General features: G+C 43.0%; 1 protein-coding gene across 2 annotated transcripts in view; it reads left to right on the top strand.

Moving 5' to 3' along the window:
* SCMH1 (Scm polycomb group protein homolog 1) overlaps positions 1-24,690 on the top strand; it is a 1,495,203-nt gene that overhangs the window by 93,680 nt on the left and 1,376,833 nt on the right. For both annotated transcript variants that reach the window (XM_044062427.1, XM_044062428.1), the window contains 2 exons: positions 12,684-12,761; positions 23,117-23,187. In XM_044062427.1, coding sequence (XP_043918362.1) covers positions 12,684-12,761; positions 23,117-23,187 — 149 coding nt within the window. The remainder of the gene's footprint in view (positions 1-12,683; positions 12,762-23,116; positions 23,188-24,690) is intronic.

The following is a 24,690-nucleotide window of genomic DNA, read 5'->3' on the forward strand; positions in this document are numbered from 1 at the left end:
CTTAGATTACACAAGTAGCCAGTCACAGCATTAAATGTAGTTATGATGCTGCAGAGGCCTCATTTAGAGTAACTGCTACTGGCTTTGTTATCTGCAGGTATGCATGGTTGCACAATTAACTCTTACCCGAAGACTTTAAAGCAAAAATTATAGTTTCACAATTTAGACAGTAACTTCTTGTTTGGCCCTCAAGCAGCTAATCTTTTCAGAACTCCTCAAGAACCTGGAAAAATCATGAAAGACTGCAGACAGCTGCTATTAACCTCCATACTTGGGTACCCAAGGAATTGTACAACTAAACCCACCTCTTGTCAGAAGAGATCCTAGACCCAGCCACAAACACAGGGAGGCCCACAGAAAGAGATTCCCAGAAAAAAAACATTGAGATATTCCTGTTCTGGGAGGCCTGCCTTTGGGGAGAAATCTTTGTGACCATCTGCAAAGTCTTTCCCCATACCCCCCACCCTGCCCCTTTCAGAAAGGGTGATCCAATCAGTCTCCACCTGGAAAAATATTATACAGACCAATGTAAGCTTTCTGTTATAAGGGGGGCTATGCCATGTCTTGGAAGGAAATCCCCTCTCTAAATGGCATGCCTCCTTCTCCCCACTACCAGATACATCTGCTTCCACCCATCCTGAGGGCAATAGAGACGTATACTGGATCTCTCATTTCAGCTAGAACAGTTTTAGAGCTTCAGGCTGTCAGTCATTTCACCCTTTCTTATTTTTTACAAGGACAAGGTGACCCTGAGGACTAACCCTTCATTCATGCATGGAGTAGTGAACGAGTTGTCATCAAACAGGCCTTAAATCTTCTTACTTTTTTCCCAATCCATAGAACTGCGGGGAAAAGCTCCTGCACTCTCTAGGTGTTCACAGTTAAGATTATATTTAGACAAAACCAAATCCATTTGAAAATGTGAACAACTTTTTGTCTCCTTCATGGACTCAGATTGGGCCAACCAGTATCCAAGCAAGCAGTTGCAAGCTAGATCTCCAAGGCCATCTCTTTTTGTTGTTCTCTACATGGCAAGTCCTTGCCATCATACCCTTGAGCTCATTGTACCAGGCCAGTAGTATCTTATAGGATTTCTACAAAGGAATGGTACCAAAGTCGTACTGGAAGCTACCACTGGTGGTACAGTACATACCTTCACTAAACACTACAGGATTGATGCTTTCTCAAGATCCAGAGCTGCCTTTGTTAAGTCAATCCTTTTTGGCCTCTTGGACAGTTCTACAGCTTAATAGCCAACCATTCTAATGTCCCCTTCAGTTCTGGGAATCACCTATGGATTAGGAATACTGCAGCAGGGATTTGTCAGGACATAGTACAGTTATTTAAGACCTTGCCATACCAGTCGATGCCCTACTAGTCACTGTTGCATTATTCCTTCTCACCTTCCTTGATCTCTACATTCTTTTTCTACTGCCTCTGTCTTTCTCTTCTCCCTCTGTCCCATTCATGTGGCGAGCATTCTAGAACTGAAGGGGTTTCCTTGCCACTTCATGCTTCAACCATCTTAGCTGACCAGTCTCTTTCTCTCTCAGGGGTCTTCAGGCCACTGGCTTGGAGATGGTCTGAGGAATTTTTCTCATATATCCACTTATATACTCCTACTCTTATGAGATGAGGTTACACATCTGACATATGATCCTGAGAAGGTAAAGCTTTGGTACCCCAGCTGAACGTCAGTGGTGATAACCCATTGATTAAGAGTACTGCATTGGTTATCATCAGGACATGTACTGTTATGGTGAGCTCTTACACAACTGTACTTTCTCTCTACCCCCCATAGCCTATGGGAGAAGTGAAAAGTCTTGGCTGTTGGTTCAAAACAAAGGGTCTATCTTGCACTCCATTCTGGGTACTCTAAGGCTGACAGCTTTACTTCAACTTTTTTTTTTTTTTTTTTTTTTTTACATTTTTTATGCTTTTTTATTTCAAAGTAATCCCAGCAAGGTACTAGTACTCTGAAGATGTGCTAAACATTATGAGAGAGAGAGAGAGAGAGAGAGTAAGAAACAAAACCCAAGGAAATAATACCTAGCAAAGTGGAATAAATTATCACATTCCGTTCCAGAGACCCAGACCAAAGTATAGTCCAAGTGGCAATGGTTCTGGATTACCTGTCAGACCATGGTGCCTTTTACTTCATTAAGTATTTCAGCCTGCCTGGCTGTTAAACATCCCCTCCCCCTGTACTCAAAGCCTACAATTAAGACAGTTATTAAAAGGGTTTTGATTGTAAATTTGTAACAAAGGAAATTACATTACCAATGGAATTTTACTATGCCATAGAGAAGCTGAACCTAGCCTTTTTCAGTTAGCTGCTTCTGCATCCCTGCATTTTTTTTCCTGGAAGACAGTTGTTGGTGGCTTTCACTCCTAGAAGTATTTCAGAACTTCAAGCTTTGATTTGTAGGTAGTTTATTTTAGTTTTCTATCAGGATTGGATGTCCATGCACACCAAATCCATTTTTTATGCCTAAAGTTGTGACAGTTGTCCCTGAATATAATGGGTCTATATTACATTATCAAAGTTTCAAAGCTTCAAATCTGATATGGTTGACATCATATAATCGAAGTCTTGAAACATCGAAAACGTAATAAAACACAACAACCTACAATAACAAACCATTTAAACACTCTAAGCACGGGGGAAAGCCTCCCTGCACACCCCCACAACTTAAATATACAAACTCCGTGATCACACTACAGTGCAGAAAAGGGAAATCTTCCTTTCCGTGCTGTACAGAGATCTCCGTTAAAAGATTCGAAGTTTCAAGACTTTGATCATATGGTGTCAACTATATCAGATTCGAAGTTTTGAAACTTCGATCTTCTGATATAGACCCGAATGTAACCACTCATTTACATGTGTTCTCCTAATCTCCAAGTTAAGGGAGAGAACTCCCTTAATTTCTTGGATATACATAGGTACTGAGATTTTTCCTGCACAGGACTAAGGAGTCCAGAAAGACAGACAAGCTGTTTTGTAGCTTTGGCTAAGACAGAGAATGAATACAGTTGAGTCACTTTATAAGTGGCTTGAATGCTGTGTTTCTTATGTTTGCTCATAGCAAGCCTGTTCTTGAGCATATCAAAGCCCATTCTACTAAAGTCATTGTAGCCACCACATCATTCCTTAGTGAGATCAGCACTCCCTCCATCCTAGAAGCAGCCACTTGGCTGTCTGTGCATACATTGTCAACTCACTAAAATCTGGAGGTTGCCACTAGAGCTAAGACAAGGGTTTGCCTCTGCTATACTGCAAAGTGTATTGCCTTATAACCATGGATTTGATGATGTCAAGTCTTTACTCAATCCTTGACGGTGGGTTCGGTTCTGAACTTCAGAACCAAGACAGCCATTTACTTCAACTCACGCTGTCCAAACTCTCAAGCCAGGCTCTGCCCATAATACTCCTCACAGAGATTACCCCAGGTCTCATTTACCGCTTCGCAGACCAAACATGTTCTTTCACTCTCAAACCTTGGCTTAGCTTGTGAGTGATTTCTGATTTTTTTTTCACACTTTATTTCTAAAGTTTCTTATTTTATAACTCCTTTTATTTCTACCCACTCTTCTCTCTCTCTCTTCTTATTGTAGCTGGTTTCTATTTGCCTCCCTCTCCCGTTGGTAGACTGTCAAGTACCATTGTTGGTGCCCCCTTTCACTTCTGTTAATTACCTTTAAAGGTAGTCTCTTATACCATTGCTGGTATTTTTCTTTCTGTTTTCAAAAAAAAAATAAAAAATCGTGCGTTCTCCATATTTCTTTCTTGTGTGACTGCTTGAACCTCTTGGTGGAACAACAGGAGAAACTTTCTCCTGCTAAACCCTCTCGGGGCACCACCAGATTTAAAAGGTGTAAGAAATGTGAGGGCAAAATGCCCAATTTAGATGGACATACCCTGTGTGTGTATTGCCTTGGTAAAATACATTTGCAGGAGAACTGTGCGATCTGTCACCGGTTTTCTACCCGTACTGTAACGGAAAGAAAAAGTTAATATTAAAAGGATTACTTAAAACTGGATTTAAAGAGGCCTTTTCTGAGTCCAGAAAGCTGGTACTTCATCTTCCTCCTCTTCTCCCACCTCAAAGAAAAGGCCTTCCTCAGTTCCAAAGTCCTCTGAACCGTCAAGGAAAATTCCTAGACCTTCCTCGGTACCGAAGAGTTCATCGGCACTGGAGGACTTGTCTACACTCACTATTGCTACTACCACTAAATTGGTTTCGGAGCCGACAGCTTTTTCTTCGGTACCTACTGATATATCGGTACCAAAGCAATTGGAGCTGCCTCCACTCCCAAGAATATCCTACTCTTCATCTGTGGACCCATTTAAAGACACTCCTTTTGTGGAAGTGAGACCTTCGAAATCTCCTTCCACTGCATCTGTTCATTCTACTAAGAGTCTTTCAGAGACAGACATTATGAGATTGGTGGATCAGCTACTGATAGTGAGGGGATTGTCCTAGGTTCTGAACCACACTGGCGTTGGAATTGTTCATCTTATGACATCCCCATATCCTCCTCCTCCAACTCTTGTTGAGCCTTTGGAGCCCCTAATCCCGACTCTCCCAACCCCGACTGTCTTGGTTCTGGTAGCATTTTCATCTCTGGTTCCGAGGACCACCTTGAGTGGCTCCGAGCTTTCGGCTCCGGAGACCTCCCATGGTCGAGACTCTCTGGTTGGGTCCAAGATGTGTGGTACTTTTTCGGTTCCTTCAGAGCTGTCTATGTCTCTTGGTGCCTCAGCTTTTGCAGCATCGACCCAGGCTTCTGTTCCGGAGGTGGCTTCCTCGGTGCAGGGTGTGACCTCTGTTCCAAAGGAGTCTATTTTGGTTCTGGGCTCCCACCCTTCTATGGGGGGGGGGGGGGCAGCCTTCCAGTTTATGGAGAGGGCATTGCCTATTAGAGACACACAGTCTGTGCCCTCAACCTGAGCTACCATCAGTTGTACCCCTAGGACAGAGAACACAAAAGTCTCAGGTAACACCTACCTTGGTAGTGTCTTCTTCGGATACTTCCCTTGATCACCGGACCCCCGAGAGAGTCTCTGCAAACAGTGCAAGAGAAAGCACTTAGACTCCCCAGAGGAGTCTTTCACTAAAGATATTGATTTCGATGAATGGGAATGTTCCCCCAGGTCACCCCCTGATGATGATCCCTTCGGGGACATCCTTGAAATTCTGAAACAGAGGGGTGTCTGGTCCTCCTCCCAGCCTTCCTCAGTGGAATCAGTATACCTGGAGGCTTTTCATCTCAGCCCTCCACTTCTTGGATCTCTACACCCACTGACGATCCTATTAAATTGATTGATCAGTGAGCATGGAAGATGCCCGATGCCATAGAGCCAATCCCTAAGAGACCAGATAGAGTATTATCAGCCCCTAAAGAGGAACCACATTGGGCCAAAGGAATTGCCATTGACGCTGTGGTGGTAGCGGCAGCCACCAGAAAGGAACTTGCCAAGGAAAGTCCTACTATCCGTCTTCCTAACAAGGAGTCTAGGACTTTGGATAGATTTGGAAAGCATGTTTATGCTTCATTGACCTTTGCTGTGTAAGGTCCTTGAATTATTAGGTGCACTTTACAAGACTACAGAGGGATCTGATCAAGGAGCTTTCAGATACCCTCGAAGGAGCAGTGGCTGAAGGGGTACAAGATAGTTGCTTCTCAGCTTGCAACCCTAGAAGTAATTTCTAACTCGTCCATGAGGCTTGTTGCCCATACAGCTGAAGGGACGACTAGGCAGTGGGTTCAGGCATTGCCATTAGAAGGCATTTCTGGATGCACTTTTGCGAATTTGCGGAGCCATTTAAAGCATCATTCATCAACGCTCTCCATTTGATGGATCTTCCCTGTTTGGTCCCAAGGTAAAAGATACTCTAGCCAGATGTGAAAAGGACGTAAGACCCTTTCTGCCTTTGGCATACATTTCTCCACTCCTCAGAGACCGTATTCTAGGAACCAGAGAAGTGGGAGACTATGGTTTAAAAATACAATGGGCCTTTCCAGGATTTACGAGGCAAAGACTTTCCCCAGGGCAGAGGGGGGAGTCAATGGAAGACGACGCCCTAGAGGCAGAAATGGACTGCAGAATCAGGGATCCAGAGACACCTTCCCTGGAGCTTCCTGCCAGCACCTCTATATGGGTGCCCGATTGCCCGCCTCTGGAGGCACTCGAAGGGCAACTTTCTCTGCATCAATATGCCTGGAAAATGTTAACAAAGGACAAATGGTTGCAGGGAATCCTATCTAGATGTTACCAAATTCCTCTATCACAACGTCGAAAACCACAGAAAAAACACCCAGGCGTATCACCCACTCTCAAGGAAGCAGCAGTTCTAGAAATTCAAAAACTGCTAAGCAAAATAGTCATCCAGAAAGTCCCACCAGACCAACAAGGATCTAGATTTTACTCAAGATTCTTTTTAGTGCCCAAGAAAACAGGGGGACTAGAAACCCATCTTGGATCTCAGCCAATTCAATAAGACAGTTCAACAAACAAAATTCCAATATGGTTCAGTCAATACTTTAATTCTTGGAAAAAGATGAGTGGATGTGCTGTATCGACCTCCAAAGTGCTTATTACCACATAATAATGGAAAAGAGCTCCAGGAGGTTTTTGTGCTTCTGGCAGGAGGTTTTTGTGCTTCTGGCTGGAAGTCGGTCATTTCCATTTCAGAGCACTGCCCTTTGGACTCACCACAGCCCCCAGGGTGTTTACCAAATGCATAGCAATGGTAGCAGCTCATCTAAGACTGCAAGGGTTTCGAGTATTTCCGTATCTTGATGACTGGCTCCTCACCGCTGCCACCAGGCTTTAATTAGAATGGGCAAGAGATTACACCATACATCTCTGAGCATCTCTGGGAATAACCATAAACTTCGAAAATTCTGCATTTCAGCCCAATCAAAAATTGGACTTCATTGGAGCCCACGTAGACACTGCCTCGGGAATTGCACCTCTCCCTCCAGAAAGGCTACATTGCATAAGATCACAGGTTGGTCAATTGCTACACAATGACAAGGTCTCAGCAAAATTAGTTTTTCAAACCTTAGGCTCCATGGCAGCAGCAATCACTCTAGCCCCTTGGCGAGATATCACATGCAGATATTTCAGTGGCTACTAGTGTCCCAATGGTCTCTCATCTACCAACCAATGTCTCAATTAATTCTGATTACCAAATATTGCAAGCTTGACCTGTTATGGTGGCTACACCCCAGCCAGATTCTTGTGAGTCGTCCTTTCATTCTCCCCCAGCCCCAAGCTACAGTGACCGCGAATGCCTCCCAGACCGGGGGGGGGGCATTATCTGGGAAGGACAGTCCTAGACAAGTGGTCCCAATTGGAGACCAACTTACACTTCAGTGTACTAGAGATGAGGGCAGTGCTGTTAGCGTTGCAAGCATTCCAAGATGTCCTCCCTCTAGGAACAGTAGCGATTCAAATGGACAACATGTCAGTAATCTGGTACATAAACAAACAAGGGGGAACAAAATCTTACCCATTGTGTCAACAAGCACTCAGAGTTTAGCAGTGGGTGATTTCTTCCAACTGCTTTCTTATAGTAGCGCACTTTCCGGGAAGTTCTGATAGTGGACAAATTGAGCAGAACTATCCTGTTACCTCACGACTGTTCTCTCAATCCAGCAGTGGCGAACAACTTTTTTCACCACTGGGGCCAACCTTGTTGCGATCTCTTTGCCTCTTCTCTAAACAAGCGCAGAAGTTACTTTGCCCTAATCCCCCCTCAGGAAGAGTCACCTAGAGATGCTCTTGTCCACGGTTGTCCTCTCCGGTCTGCTTTATGGCTTTCCCCCAGTTCCTCTTATTTCACAGTTCCTGAAGAAAGCCAAAAGAACGGAGAACTCACCAATCCTCATGGCACCCTTCTGGCCTAAACAAGTTTGTTTTCCCTTCCTCTGGCCTCATTTGATTTGGAAACCATGGATTCTGGACTCATTTCCAGATCTACTGTCTCATCTGGAGGGCATGGTGCATCTGAATCTCCAAAACCTCAAGCCCACTGTGTGGCTTCTCCAGTTCCCATGATTGCCAGGCATCCTTCTCTTTCCTCACCTGTCTGACAGATTATTATCGCTCACCACAAATCGTGTAGAAGGAAATTATACCAAAGCAAATGGGAAAAATTTGCTAGATGGGCCCTAGACAGTGGAATAGATCCTTATTCAAGTCCTATCCACAAGGTCTTAGATGTTTTAGCCTTTCTTTATCAGTCTGGTTCCTCTACATCAGTGATTAAAGTGCATCTAGCTGCAATCTCAAACTTCCATACAGGACTGGAAGGTGCTCCCCTGATGTCACACAAACTGTGTAAAGCATTCCTAAAAAGTCTTCTAATGCTAAGACCTCCTTCAAAGAACCTCTATCTCCTTGGATTTAACTATGTCCTTCAGGCCCTGACTCGAAACCTCTTTGAACCATCGGCATCTTGTGACTTAAAATAACTGTCCTGGAAAACCCTCTTTTTGGTGGCCATCACTTCTGGCAGAAGAGTCTCAGAACTTCAGGCCCTGTTGTGTCAACCTCCATACTTAATTTTTCATAAAGTTAGGGTTGTGCTTCGAACCAAGCCTTCTTTTTTGCCCAAGGATGTATCTGAAACTAATATTAATCAGATTTTACAGCTACTAGTCTTCTTCCCAATTTTTTTGAACAAGGGAGAATACACTCTCCATCTTCTTGACATGCATAGGCAACTATGTTTTTATCTTCACAGGACTAGAGTATTTTAAAAAATCAAACCAACTTTTTGTGGCATTATCTTCTCTCCATTTAGGCAACCCAGTTTCTAATATTACTTTGGCCAAGTGGCTTAGAGACTATATCACCTTCATTTTTCATTCTAAAGGGCTCCAGGGTTTACAGTCAAAAGGTCGACATTGACATGCACGACAGCCACCTCCTCGAACATGGTAGGAGCAACAGTCGGAATGTCAACGTTCATGTGTACGTCTGTTTAGAAGGACATATACAGGGCAGGGACTCACAGCATTGATGTAAATGGGAGATTTACAAAATATGGTCGACAGAATTTGTCAACTTTGTTGCGTCGACCATACAACCTAATTAATATGTATGAGTCAACGTTATTTGTTGCGGAAATCACCGTTTGCGTAAGTGATTTTGTGCTTTAGATAGTAAACCGGACTCCAGCTCCCAAAAACAGTTCAAGCCCATTCTATGAGAGCAGTAGCTACTTCTGCAGTCTTTCATGCCAGAGCTTCTTTAGGTGACATTTGTGCAGCAACCACTTGGTCTTCTCATCATACTTTCATCACTCATTACAAATTAGATCAAGTCTCAAAGGGATGAGCATCCTTTGGCTCTGTGGTGCTTAGGGATATTCTTCCATGAGACCTCCTGAGGCTAAAGTAGCTGGGGACTCTGTCCCACTGTCAAGGATTGAGTGAAGATTGACAACATCAGATAAAGAAGTTATGTCTTACCATAACGTTCCGTCTGTGTTGTCGATCTTCACCAATCCTTGGCATCCCCAGCCTCCGTCCCCCATCCTGAGACTCTTAGTAGACCGAATTTAGACTTTGGCTAGCTTTCCTTTAAGGACTCATATTTGGCCTCAATTCATTTAATTATTATGCATTTTGTCCTCTCACGTCTGACTGCCCCTCCTTGGCAAACTTGATCTGAGGTAATCTCTGTGAGGAGCATTATGGGTAGAGCCTGGTTCGAGAGTTTGGAGAGCGCAAGCTGAAGTAAATGGCGTCTCAGTTCCAAGGTTCGGAACTGAACCCACTGTCAAGGATTGGTGAAGATCGATAACACAGACGGAACATTATGGTAAGGCATAACTTTTGTTTTCCCTACTGCACACCATCCTGTGCATTACTGCTCTGGCAGTCTTCCCAAGAAGTAATTATTGCAGTAGTGAATAGAAGAATGATTGTAGTACAGTTGTGTTAGGAACTTACCATACATGAAGATTTTCAAGTGCATTCACTGTTGCACTCTGGGTTCTCCCCAACCTTCTCCTGTATTTTTTCCTTTGTTCCTTGGGCAGGAGGCGATAGCCTTTTGATCCAGTTTTTGACTTACTTGTTACATATTGTTTCCCTTCCAGGATTCCTTTCCTTTTTAACCTTGCCATGCTTCCTTAGAGAGAGATTGGGGACCCGTGGAAGGATCTGTGGCACAGGGAATTTGTCCCCTTGTGGTCCACTTGGGCTTTGGTGACTGGGTCTTCTCAACTAGCTTTGTGAGGGCATGAAGATGACATCAGGTGATGATCCTCATATACCACAGATGTGTGGTAGTGGGAGGGAGGTAGCCAAAGTCTTGGGGGGAGGTAGGGCTCTAGAAGGTTTGGTTGGCCAATCAGGCCACCTGGGGACAAGATATTCCAGGAAGCAATGGCTTTAACAGTGAATGCACTCAAACATCTTTTTCAGATACTGTTGACTGGACCTTTAATCTCTAGCTATGGCTGGATTTATGTCTGTCATACTGCAGGAACTTCTTAAATTATCCTGTGAGCAATAGTACAGTTGTGTATTGAATTTACTTGTGACAGCAGATGTTTAAATAGGATCTCTGTTGTACTACAGTGCCTTCCTTTCATCTCCTCTTCCTTTTTTGGAAGCATCCTAATGTTGTGGTTGTTTCCCACAGTCCCTTCCCTCACCTCTTATTTTCTTCAGTCTTTGTTACTCTTCTTTAGGATTTAGCCCTCCCTCCAACCCCCTCATTTGTCTAGACTCCCTGAGAATGACCAGTCTTTTAGAATGGTAGTCCAAACTGGCCCCAAAGAGCAAGTTGTGGTTTAAGGGGATTCTCCTTCTGCCTAGGAGGAGCAAGGAAGAACTAAAGATGACATGGGCTGAAGCTACTTTTATACTGGCAGCATATGGACATCCCAGAGAAGATGGTGTCAACCCAGCCAGGCCGAGGAAGGATGCTTCGCTCTGGAAGTCTGCTCAGCAGTGTGGACTCTGCCTCTGAAAGACCTCCATATTGTGATGACTACAGCTGCGGTCCTATTTAAATTTAGTTATGGAACGATCCTCACATAACTATACTTCAGAAATGTATGTTGAAAAAGTATAGTGATAGAGATCACTTACCCTGGTTCCACTTTTCTAATACCTATAGAAAATAGATTTTGCCCATTAATCACTATGACAGTTGAAGGCTTAGTATGCAGAAGTCGTGCATAAGTTATGAAGTTATGTAGGAAGTTAAAAGCCTCAAGGACTCTAAACAAAAATGAAAACTAATTATCAAAGGCTTTGTAGGCATCAAGGACTAATGCAAAAAAAAAAAAATTTTCACACAAAAGTACCAAAGTTCACTGTTAGTGCATTATGTCTTAGGTCTGCCTTGATGCCATAAAACTTGTTAATGGTTAAGATAATTGTAGACAAACAGGTTGTGTTCTTTGAGCTAAGGTAGTCTTTCATTAGGCATTCCCAATGACTGACACTCCATCCAATTGAAGAGAGCTGAGGGGCAGCAGTAAAATGCACTGCTCAAGGTGGGGTTACTTTGGAATGCAACTTACTGGGCAGATCAGGCTTGATATCATAGGCTACTCTGCCCATGGTATCAGCCACTCAAGCCCCCTCCAACCACCAGGGTGGTAACCTGCCTACAGCTAGGGAGACATCTCTCAACCCCCACAAGTACATGTCCCAGCTGCCAACAGAAACACCAGCCTCTCCCCATGGAAAAGGAGAACTGATGTAAGCTGCTTATGCCCCCCGCTACTCCCAGCTTCTCCAGCACCTGAGCTACTACTTGGATTGGCTGTATCATAGTCAGAGCTTCATCCCTGTAGGCAGTGGGGCCAGAAGCCAGTTTTGAAGATGTTGGAATAAATTTAGCTTTAGTCCAAGCAACTTGTTCTTTGTAAAGTAAGTTAAGCTTATGTTGAGACTTTAATTGTTGTTCCTAATTTCAATCATACTTCTTAAGCAAGTACTTCTCAGTTAAATTTTAGTGTATTTTGTAGAGCAAATTCAGAGCTTGGTGTTAGTGATTGTTTATTCAACTATTTGTTTACTAACTGACATTAAAGCATGTTGAATTTTTTTTTTGCCATAGGGACAAAGCACTTAACTTTGCCATCACTGACATTTGTTTGGCAGGTAAAACAGCATTTTAAAAATCAGCTTGGAGGGGGAATGACTGAGCAGGCACTGACCTGATCTGGCACCCTGTGAGGCCTTAGGCAAAAGTCTGTGGGTATTACAGCCTGCAGGACATTGATTTGTAGTTCAGCCCTTGGCAGATGTGTTGTACTCTGTGTGTGTGTGGTCTGTGTGTGCTTGGCAGACTACTCTGCTTTATTGGGAACAGGGTCTTACAAGGAAATGGGCTAGCAAGTTAAAATTCCTCTCCGCACTACTGGCTATAAGTGATGGCCTTTGGGATGTCCTGACACCCTGATCTGGGGCACTCTTAGATAGGGTGAGTAAATTGCAGTTGAAGAGATTAGGTAGTGTTTTGATAGGAGAGGCTTTGTGAGGAGACCAGATATGATGGGGCATATATTAGCAGATAAAACATAAAGCAAATACTACTAACATATAATTCTGCAACAGCTTAAGCTTCCTCACTGCCACTTAGGTCGTATAGTTAGTTCTTAAAGAATGTAAATTAGCCATCTTTTTTTTTTTTTCTACCACAGCCACAGATTGGAAAGATGGTAGAAGACACAAGTATGCAAGAAGTGGGAGACCTTCCTGCACCCCTTCCCAGTATCAAGGTAAGACTTTTTGCATAGTAAGCCCAGAGTATTTTTCCCCAGGTTTACATGGTAAACATAATTCTTTGCATTCCATATTGTGTTCTTGAATTAGTTCAAACTGGAAGGGTAAAGGAACTTTGAAATGTGTATCCAACTATGAAAGTGTGTGTGTGTGTGTGTGTGTATATATTTCATTTCAGTGAGACCAAATCACTAATTTTCAAAATACTGAAATCTCATTTCACTGAATTGAAAAGAAATGTTAGGTGGTCCAATCTCACCTTCATTTTTACATATGGGTTCGGAGCCGATTTTCAAGCTCGAAGACTTCTAGTTGGCTCGTGGCTAAGCAGGTATCCCATGCTGCACCAGTGCAATTCCCGGATCTCATTTGCTGCATCGATGATTTCGGATGTGCTTCTCTTGGCTCTGGCTAAGTTTTTGCAAATTTTCATTATTCTAGTATTCTTTGCATAGTTATTGAATATATACATTATAGGACTTTAACTTTATTGTCTTGTGATTGTTGTGTGACCTTTTTAGTGGTATCCTGTGTACCAGTAGTTAGGCGCAGTTGTGTTTTTTCTAAACCGTTAGTTTTGGCGGTTTCGCCTTTTTCCTGTTATTTACAGTTAGGATTTACCTAAATTGCCTTGTGGCCTTGTGTGTCTAGTATAGTAGTCTCCTGTTTTTCAGTAGTGTGATGCACTTGCGTTTTTCCTTGTCTAGAGAATTAGTTTGGCGAGTTTGCCGTTTTTGATCAATGGGGGCTCCTATTGATTATTTCCTGTCAAGCGTTTATTGTTGACTGGTGGTCTTTAGCGAGGACCCGCTAAAGTCTTAATTTCTTATAGTTGTTAATTGCTACCCTTGAGCATGTGTGTGTGTGTGTGTGTGTGTGTGTGTGTGTGTGTGTGTGTGTGTGTGTTGTGCTTCTTGGTCTGTTTAATTTAAGACCCGTTTCTTCACAGGGCTGGGCCGTTTAACTTAGAGGACCTAGTCCTCGTGTTGTTTCCACTGTAGTTTATTTAAAATATTCTTCTGTGTGACTGAATCGGTCTAGTGTTTAGTGGAAAATCTAGTTTTATATCTTACACCAGGCTAGGCCCGTTTAACTTAGAGGACCTAGTCCTCATGTAATTCGTCTGCAGGGCTAGGCCCATTTTAGTTGGAGGACCTAGTCCTTAGTCATTTTCTTTCTCTTATTCTTTTCCTCTGATTGCTTGTGGGTTACAATGTCTAAGGACAGCAAGGAGCAGAAACCCTCTGGGTTTAAAAATGTATGAAGTGCTCCCAGAAAATGTCTCTCACCGATGGCCACAGTAGCTGTGTCTACTGTCTGGGAGCCATCCATTTGCAAGAATCATGTTTATTCTGTCATGCTTTCTCTCCTAGGGTGTTGCAGGAGAGAAAGAACAAACTGATACTCAGGGGTCTTTTGAAACCAACCTTCGAGGAAGCTTTGTCTGGTTCTTCGGTTTCTTCGTCTAAGTCTTCGAAGTCAAGATCTGACTCAAAATCTAAAGGTTCAAAAAGACATTCTCCAGCACCGGCTAGTGTTTTGGAGCCGCCTGCCAAATTAATAAAACCTGCCTCCTCGACTCCTTAGTCTTTGGAGCCGAAGGAGAGCATTGTGGTTTCGGAGTCGGTCACAGATACTTCGTTGCCGACTGCTGAATCCTTGCAAATAGTTGACTCTGCTTCTCGGAGCCGGTCTGTAGAGTCCCTACCGGTCTCTTTGATGGTCTAATCTCCAGTGCCTGCTAGGTCGAGATCCCCAACCTTATCTTCCAGGTCTACCAGGAGTCTTTCGGAAGAAGATGTGGAGAGGGTAGTACTGAGGCTCCTCAAGTCATCTGCCCTGCCTAAATGGCTCCGACCCATTCGGCTCCGGAGCCACTCAAACCAGTCTTGTCTCCATCCGTGATTCCTCCTCTGAGCCATGTTGGTTATTCGGAGCCGGAGTGCTTGTTATGAATGGAGGACCCCTCAGTTCCAGCTCCCCTTGCTGTTGCATTGGAGCCGAGTTCAGCTCCGACACGTTTGACTCCGTCCGTCATGTCCAGGGACCGAAGCTCTTCTGTTGGTACCGAGGGGGAGGTTTTGAATCGATCTTAGTCTGTTCCGAGCCTTCCTCTCAGTGCTTCCGCCAGGGTGAGCTCGGACCCTGCATCCATCTCTGAGACGATGGCTCTGGCTCCGGCACCATCCTTTGTCTCTTCGGAGCAGGGACAGTTTTCGGAGCCAGAGAGATCTGCTTTTGAGGTGATGAGGAGTGTGCTGTCACATTCTACAGCCCCTGCCAGTGGTACAAGCACTCTTCCCCCCAGGGCTCCCACTTTGGTCTCAATCCCTACTCTCTCCGGAGACAACAGAGATCCACAGCCTCAGGAGCCACCGGTTGGTGGCCCCCACTCTTCCGGGGCATCCCCAGAAGGTCCTTTTGAGGAGCCCCCGTGGAAGATGGTATGCAAGAGGAAGCATATTGACTCCCAGGATGGGTCTCTGACATCGGACACTGACCTCGATGAGTCGGAGGGGTCCCCTAAATCATCCTCTGATGATGTCTCCTTTGTGGACATTCTAGAGATCCTTAAACAGAGGTGTGACTGGCCCACTGTCAACCCTTCTGAGGAGGAGTCAGTGTACCTGAAGGCTTTCAGGTGTCAACCCTCTGCCTCTTGGGTGTCTCCACCTTTTGACGAGCTAATGGATCTGGTTAGTCGGAAGGAGTGGGATACTCCCGATGCCGTGGAGCCAGTACCTAGAAGACCAAATAAGTTCCTGTCTGCCCCTGCTGGAAAATAATTCTTATCTAAGGGCATTCCCGTAGATGCCATGGTGGTGGTGGCAGCCACAAAGAAGGAGTTGGTGGAGACTTCTTCCTCTGTACATCCGCCAAACAAGGAGTCTCGACAGATGGACAGATTTGGGAAGAGCGTATTTAGTTCAGAGGCCTTTACACTTCGATCCCTGAACTATTGTACACATTTCACGAGGTTGCAGAGGGATCTCCTCAAGGAGTAAGGAGATTCCATACAGGGTGCTTGTCCTGAGGGAGTTCCGGATAGGATCTCTGCTCAGTTGTCCACCCTAAATTCCATAGTTAACTCCTCCATGCAGCTCATATCTTATGCAGCTGATGGAACAAGCAGAGCAGCAGGTTCAGGAGTTGCCCTTAGGCGCCACTCCTGGATGCGCTTGTGTAATTTTGTGGAGCCGTTTAAGTCCACCTTCACCAAAGCCCCATTTGATGGTTCCTCCTTGTTTGGTTCCAAGGTGAAAGATACACTTACTCGGTGTGAACAGGAAGGAAAGACTCTCTTTGCCGTGGGAGTCCGTTTTACCATTCCCTCTCGACCATACCCCAAAGGTCAAAGGAGAGGTAAGATGTGGTTCAAAAAGTCCCAGAGGGCCTTTCCAGACACACAGAGTGAATCCTCCTTCAGAGGCAGAGGAGGAGGAAATGGTAGATGTCGCCCTAGAGGCAGGGGCGGTCCGCAATATCAGCAAGTCTGTGGTTCCTTTCGAGGGCGGCCTTATCAGTGCTCCTGATGTGGGGCCCGACTGTGTTTCTCTGGGGCCAGTCGGGGGTCGCATCTCTTTGTATCCAGAAGTCTGGCTAAATATAACCCAAGACAAGTGGGTACAACGAGTTGTTACCAGAGGCTATATCATACCCTTTTCCCTTCCACCATTTGTTCCCAAGAAGATCCCAGATGTTCCACCCAATCACAGGGATCAGGCAACTGTGGAGATTAACAAGTTGCTCTCAGAAAGAGTCGTCCAGCTCATGCCAGCAGACCAGATAGGATCCGGAACTTACTCCAGGTTCTTTTTAGTCCCAAAACGAACCAAAGACTGGAGGGTCAATATTGGACCTCAGCAGATTAAACGAATCCGTGAAAAAGGACAAGTTTCAGATGGTAACACTGCAGTCAATACTCCCGTTGTTAGGGAAAGACTATTGGATGTGCTCTCTAGATCTCCAAGATGCCTACTACCATATAAAAATGGACAAGGCGTCAAGGAGGTATCTGGACTTCCGGCTGGGAGCCAGCCATTATCAGTTTCGTGCTCTGCCCTTTGGTCTCACCACAGCCCCCAGGGTGTTCACCAAATGCATGGCAGTAGTGACAGCTCACCTGAGACATCAGGGATTCCAGGTATTTCCGTATTTGGATGACTGGCTCCTGACCGCCCCCACCAGGCATCTACTTCTCCAAAACAGGGACATCACCATTCAACTTTGTGCTCAACTAGGGATTTCCATAAATTGGGAAAAATCTGCATTACTGCCCTCGCAATCTGTGATTTTTATAGTCGCAGAGGTAGACACAGTGGATATGACAGTTCGTCTTCCCGCTGAAAGAGCAGAAAACCTCATCTCACAAGTTCAGCGACTTCTCCCACTTCGGAAGGTCAAAGCAAAGTGGATTCTTCATCTTCTTGGAATGATGGCCTCAACCATTCTGTTAATACCTCTAGCCAGGTTGCATATGAGAATCCTGCAATGGCTTCTGTTCAACCAGTGGTCATTCCAATATCTACCGCTGAATCACTCTATTCTGCTGACAGAATCATGTAAAAAGGACCTTCGTTGGTGGATAGCCCCCAACAATTTGTTCACTGGAGCTCTCTTTGTAACTGCCCAACCCGTTGCCACTGTGACCACGGATGCCTCCCAGGTTGAGTGGGGGGGCATTATCTGGGCAGGACGGCCCATGACACATGACAAGAACACGGGGCTCATCTGCATATCAACGTTCTGGAGATGAGAGCGGTGCTTCTAGTGTTGCAAGCACTTCAGGACCTTCTTCCTCCAGGGACGATTGCGATACTATCGGACAACATGTCGGTTGTGTGGTATATCAACAAACAGGGCGGTACCAGATCTTACCCACTCTGTCGAGAGGCTATGCGAGTTTGGGAATGGGCGATTTCTTCCCAGCGCTTTCTGGTGGCAATGCACATTCCGGGGACAACCAACGTGGATAGCCGACAAGCTGAGCTGGGCAATCCTGCTGCCCCACGAGTGGTCTATGAAATGGGGAAATAGTGAACAGATTTTCCTAAAATGAGGACAATCTTGCTGCGACCTTTTTGCCAGTCCAGTCAATGCCAAGTGCAGCAGTTATTTTTCCCTAATTCCCCCTCCGGGGGAAGCACCCAGAGACGCTGTGGTATATGATTGGCCTACATGACTTCTGTATGCCTTCCCTCCATTCCCTCTTAATCCCCAAAGTGATACAGAAAGCCAACTGACTGGGAAGCAAGTTGATCCTCATTGCTCCTTACTGGCCTCGTCAGGTCTGGTTCCCCTTCCTCGAGCCTCTTCTCCTGGATGATCCTTGGATCCTGGACCCAGTTCCAGATCTATTGACCCACATGTCGGGTTCGCTACACCCCTCTCTCCACACCCTCAAACTGACAGCTTGACTGATCCAGTTCTATCTCTAGTCAGGCTTCATGATGTTTCATCATCAGTGTCCCATATTCTTTTATCTTCACACAAACCATCAGCCAGAAGGCTGTATGACAGTAAGTGGAAAAGGTTTTCTGTCTGGGCACAGAAAATGAAAGTGGATCCTTACACCGCTCCCGTAATTCTGGAATTCCTTTCGGAGCTTTTTCAACAGGGATCTGCCGCAGCCACCATCAAAGTACAATTGGCGGCTATTTCACATTTTTATTTGGGATCTCCAGATGTTAACCTTATGTCGCATAAGTTATGTAAAACCTTCTTGAGAGGAGCCACCCTGCTGAGACCACCTTTACAGGAACCTGTGGCTTCTTGCGACTTCAATTTTGTGTTGTCCAAACTAACATCCCCTCCTTTTGAGCCGTCTCATTCAGCTTCCTTAAAGTACTTGTCTTGGAAGACTGTGTTTTTGGTAGCTATTACATCAGCCAGACATGTTTCTGAGCTACATGCCCTGTCTATTAAACCACCTTATTTAGTTTTTCATAAAGACAGGGTTTCTTTACGTGCCAATCCTTCATTTGTTCCTAAAGTTTGTTCTTCTGCCACATTGAACCAGTCCATTGAACTCCCAGTCTTCTTTCCCAATCATAGCAATGCAGCGGAATGCCATTTTCACCTGTTGGATGTTCACAGACAGCTGCGTTTCTATTTGCAATGGACCAAAGAATTTCGGAAGTCAGACCAATTGTTTGTTTCCTTTTCTGATTCCAGATTGGGTTTGCCAGTTTCTAAGGTGACATTGTCTAACTGGATTTCGAGTTGCATAGCTTTCATCTACAGCTCAGAGGGCAGACCCTTACCCCACAGGATCAAGGCTCACTCTACCAGGTCTCTGTCTACCTCTGCAGCCTTCCAAGTCAGGGTACTAATTGATCATATCTGTGCAGCAGCTACGTGTGCTACCCCTCACACCTCTATTACTCATAAGTTGGATTTGGCTTCTAGGGGTAGAGCATCCTTTGACACCATGGTGCTCAGGAGTATCTTCCAATGAGCCACCCAAGAATAAGGCACTACGGAAGCTGTCCCATATGTAAAAATGAAGGTGAGATTGGACTACCTAACATAAAGAAGTTATGTACTCACCATAATGTTCCATGTTGGTAGTCCATCTCACCCTTCATTTTTACCAACCCTCCCTCCTGCCCCCATCCTGGAAGATCTGGAGGTAATATTATAAAATTCTTGGTTGACGACCCTTTAGTATTGGTTTGTTGGTTAAGGGTTTCTTTTTATCTCTTTCTATCACTAGTGAGCAGCAAACAAGATCTGGGGATTGCACTGGTGCACCATGGGATACCTGCTTAGCCACGAGTCAACCAGAAGTCTTCGGGCTTGAAAATCAGCCGAGTCAGAGCCGAGGATCGGCTCCGAACACATATGTAAAAATGAAGGGTGAGATGGACTACCAACATAGAACGTTATGGTGAGTCACATAACTTATTTTTTCTGTAACTGACAGTGCTGACTGTCAGAATACTGATAGTCATGTAGAAAGTAGTGTTGTAGGGTTTTTAAATGTGGGTATGTCTCACTGCATTTTTATGGGAAATATCTAAAGTAATATGGCGGATGTTTTGTGCTTTCCCAGCAGTAGTGGCAGCGTGTAGAATACTGTAAGGCAAGTAAAAGGTATATGCCCTTTTCCCTACTGTAGTGCAATCCTGGAGTTAGTATATATAGTTGGGGGGGCATAGCCTCCCCCCACACACACTTTGGTTTTATATTGTCCAGTTTCTGTTAAGAGGGTAATTATTTTTTAAGTTCTGGAAAGAGGTAGTTATTAGTGCTATGAGTATGTTTCTTTATGGTTTAAGGTTTAGTCTTTTGAAATTTAGCATTGTAAACCTTCAGTGAAATGAGGACAAATTAGGTGGTTTGGTCTCGGTGAAATGAAAGTCAGTCAAATGGGTTTTAGGTGATGAGAAGTAGACCCATATATATATATATATATATATATATATATATATATATCTATATATATATATATATATATATATATATATATATATCTATATACACACACACACACAAATACACACACACACACACATACATATACATGTATGATATACATATACATGCATGTTTTACCCAAGTCCTGCTTGTATTTCTGTCCTATGGACCTACTTATCCAGCTCTGTCATTACGGTAGGTAGTTGTAATATATCTATGTGCAAGAAATGGGAAGTAGAAAATATTGATACAACAGCAGCAGTTCGCAGGGTAGGTGAAAGTGCATGGCAAACACAACCAGCAACATGAAAAAAAAATGAAACACTCGGTAAATGGGTCAATAAAAGGCTGTCTTCCGATTGTGATGAGGTCTCCAGGTTTGGAGATGAAAGCGCTAAATCTGTCTTGTCGTGTAAAATAAAGGATATAGCTGATTTCTGAAGTTTCTGGTCGTGGTGAAAATGAATGGAAGACGGCCTTTATTGACCCATTTACCGAGTGTTTCATTATTTGTTGTCTACTGGTGTATGGTTACTGGTCAACATGAAAAAAAAACCCAAGGCCAGCACTCTCCAAACCCAGACCAACAATTTATTCTTTCTTTAGTCAGTTTAAAAAAAAAACATATACCAGTTTTGGCAACAGCCTTCCTCAGTATGGTGATAAAATTCAAATGTTCATCAGTTACTTATCACTTCCTTGATGTTGACATCACATTTCCTTGGACTCGATTTTAAAGACGTATACTCATATATAAATACAAAACTTAATGGAATATTCTTTCAAACCAGGAGTGTTCTTAGGCAGGAGCGTTGTTTGCATTTACAAGGTACTGCTATGGGAGCCTGTTTTGCACCTGTATATGATAATTTGAGATATGTTGAGCAATTTTTGATATAGTGTTAGTCATAACATTTATATTGACTCTCTTGATATTTGGCATCGCCGTTTGGGTACTGCTGGTTTGTCTGGACATCTAATTTGAAATTTTTGTTGGAATTTGTTTAACATATCAATGATAATAAGTAGGGAATCTTTGTTTTACTTTAAATTATACTTCCAGAATTTCATTTTTTGATGTATTGGTTGAGAGAAAGTTGGATGGAACTGTTAAAACCTCCTTATATACAGGAAGGAATTCCACAAAAATTCTTTGCTACAGGCATCTAATTATCATTCTAGACATATAATTAATAACATTCTTTTTCACGGTATTCTAAGGTGAAAAGAATTTGTTCTGAAGTGGAAGAAGTTGGTAATGTTAGCCAGGATTTAATGTCTAGACTTATTAATGGAGGTTATGATCTTAAAATGTTGCATCAGGCTTTGGTTAATACTAATAATAAATCAAGGGACAAATTATTAAAATATCAAGATAAGAATGACCAAGTTTGTGGTGGGCAAAAACTAAGGTTGGTTACCACCTTTGGGAGCAATTTGTCATTGTTCACAGTCATTCGTTTATTTTGCAGATGGACAAAGACTTGTTGGAAATTCTCACTGGCAAATTTTCTTTTTCTTGTAGATGTGGTAAGGCTAGGCAATTATTTTAGTCATTACAAAACAGGGTTGAATGTCGTACAAACTAGTTTGGATGGCAGTGTTTTAAAGGGTCTTTCCCTTGTGCATGTAAGCGTGTGCTGTAATTTTTAAAAGTAAGGAATTTACATCAGCGAACGCTCCTAGAGTTTATGAAATTAAAACATTATTGATGTGCATTTGCCCTGAGAACTGAGTCTGTCAGTTGGCTTTGAGAATTAAGATGCTGTTAACAAACTGCTTGCTTTGATTCAGAAGTTCAAGAGTTTGATTTCTTCAGCCTCCATTGCCTAACTGTAACTCTGAGCAAGTAATTTAGCCAGACATTTCTCCCTTACTGAGTGTGAAAAAGATCAGTGCTCTTCTCCGGAAAACAAATACAAATAAAATAAACTGCACTGGTCTGTAAACACTGTTAATAGTACTGCAAATAGGATACTGCATATCTAATGATTTTTGACTTGTGTAATCACTAACCAGTATTTTTTTTAACATTCTTCTCATGTTGGCCTGGGTCATGGGTGAGAGTTTCTTTATTCTTTTTTAGTTAACTGAATAAATGGAAACTTGTTCATTGAGACAGCATTCAGATATCTGACAGCTGTGTTACTGTATTAGTTGACTGCTTAGGGTACATCTGCTCAACTCTGCCCATTTCTTGAGTTTCTGTCCACAAATCCACAGAGGGTATCATGCATGGTGTAAAAACTACACTGTCTATACTTCAGGGTGTATATGTTGTGGAAATTAACAAGAAAGCACTGAACAGCTGTTCCCTTTAAACTTGGCAACAGCCAAGTTCATAACAGAGGCCTTAAAGTTTCCAAAACACACAAATAGAATTGATTAGGAGCTGCTTGACAATAACAAAATAACCGGAAAGTGAGTATAAGTTATTGGAGGACGTGTTTGGTATGTTTTTGAAGTATTGGAAAAGTGGTTATATGGTGGAGTGTTGTAGTGACCAGAATGATAGGTTTTAAATCATAAATGATCTTACAGTCATTTGAGATTAATTTAATAAGACACTTTCCAAACAAATTGTGGAGTGTCATAGATTGATTAATTTGTTAACCAGGGTGGAGCACTGATGACAGTACATCAATTTGAATTTCAGCCAAGTGAAATTTTATAAGAGAGACGTATAGGTTTTCAGAATGGATAAATATGACTGCTTTACAGCTGTTTGGCAATAGCAAAAAAGATAAAATGAAAGTATAATATTATATGCTAAAAATGTAATACTGAAATATTAGTTTAAAAATACTTTCCTGAAGTAATAAATGATGTCATAAAATTGCTTGTACATTTGATCTTTTTCAACACCCTTTGTGCCTTTATATTGATGTGGTAGATAAAATTTGACTAAATGTCTGCTTTGGTTTTATTTCAGGTCACTTTGTCTGGGACAAGTATCTTAAAGAGACTGGTGCTGTTGCTGCTCCTGCCCATTGTTTCAAACAGGTAGTATTTTTCTGATATGCTCTCAGTCATGAACTGTATCTTTGTTTCCTAGATTCGTTGATAGTATTGTGCTGTTTTGTGATGAGTATGTACTTTACTCATTGGTTTGTCCACTTTTGCTATCTACTTTTGCACTAAAGCAGTTTTTCATGGCTGTCAGATCCACATATTAAAATCCAAATAGCTAATGAGAAATAGTAAAAAAGTCCACAGAGCCAAATAAGAACCATTAACATGTCGTTAAAAAATCTGCAGTCTGAAGTCTTTATATCTGACAGTAGAATCCCTTCTCACTAGGTTGCCTATTGGGATTTCCATTTTTTGAAGTCCCCAGGTTTTTGATATTTTTTTAAGTTCCTCCCTTGCTTTAGGGGTGAGCACAGCTCAAGACAGTGCACAATGTGATATGTGCTAGACATGACAGTATGCCTAAAACCTGCCTGGGCTGACAGCTTGGACCTAGGCATGTGTCAGTTGTTTGAAATATAATGGGATCTGTCCCCATGTGAGCACTTCCTTAAGAAGCATGGGCTGATGCTACCACCAGGCCCTACCTAGGCATCTGTTGTCCATATTCCTCTGGTTCCCAAGCACTGGTGCCTCATTATACCCTTCTGCCCTTGTACCACAGCTAGGGGTAGGCCTGCTTGTCCCAGAACTAAGACTAGGGAAAGCTCTCCCTCTGTATCTTCACAGTCCCCTTCCTGGGGTAGAGAGGCAGTGGCACTTACCTCAAAGACACGTGAATGCTACCAGAATTTCACTTCTTCCCTGTAGCCATCTCTTGGATAACTTCCATTGGCAAAACACTCAGATTCATGAAATCCTGTATAGACCAGCTTATAGGCTCCACAGAAATGATTAAACCTCTTTACTTCTGATTATTTAATTTAAAAAAACTGCCCCCCCGACTGTTGAATGATTTGGGCTGTTTTTGCTGTGTGTGTATATAAACCTATGTATTTCCAAAAATGAATTGATATACTATTTTGAAATTTGCTGAGAATGGTACTGGGATAAGTCCCTTATAAAGCTTCCTTAGTGGTTGTTTCGGACCCAAATGAGCTGATCCATGGAAAATTTAAAAAAGTCATTTGAATGTCTTTTTATGCTACATTGTTTTTAAATCAATGCAGATGTCACTTATATACAGAAATAGATAATCATTTTAGGCCTGAACTACACAAATGTTTTGCTATTTGTTTTTATAATATTTTGATTTTTATGTTTGTTACTCAAACATAAGAAGTACACTGTTAGCCTAATATTTCCCTATGAACTTATCAATCTAGACTCTTACAGGCCTTGCCAGTAATGAGAGATAAGAATCAAACCCTGTACTTTGTATATTTGAAGTAAAGACCTAAGCCATTAGTCCAACCCTGCCCCTCTTATTGTAAGTGGATGTTTGTAAATGGTGGCAGTTTGCCAATTTTTGTTAACCATTTTGACCTTAATTTGATTTGATCTGCAGATATTGCCATTTTTGTATTGCTTTCAAAT

Source organism: Protopterus annectens, chromosome 2.part1 (assembly GCF_019279795.1).
Source record: "Protopterus annectens isolate FY-2018-M chromosome 2.part1, PAN1.0, whole genome shotgun sequence".
NCBI lineage: Eukaryota > Metazoa > Chordata > Ceratodontiformes > Protopteridae > Protopterus > Protopterus annectens.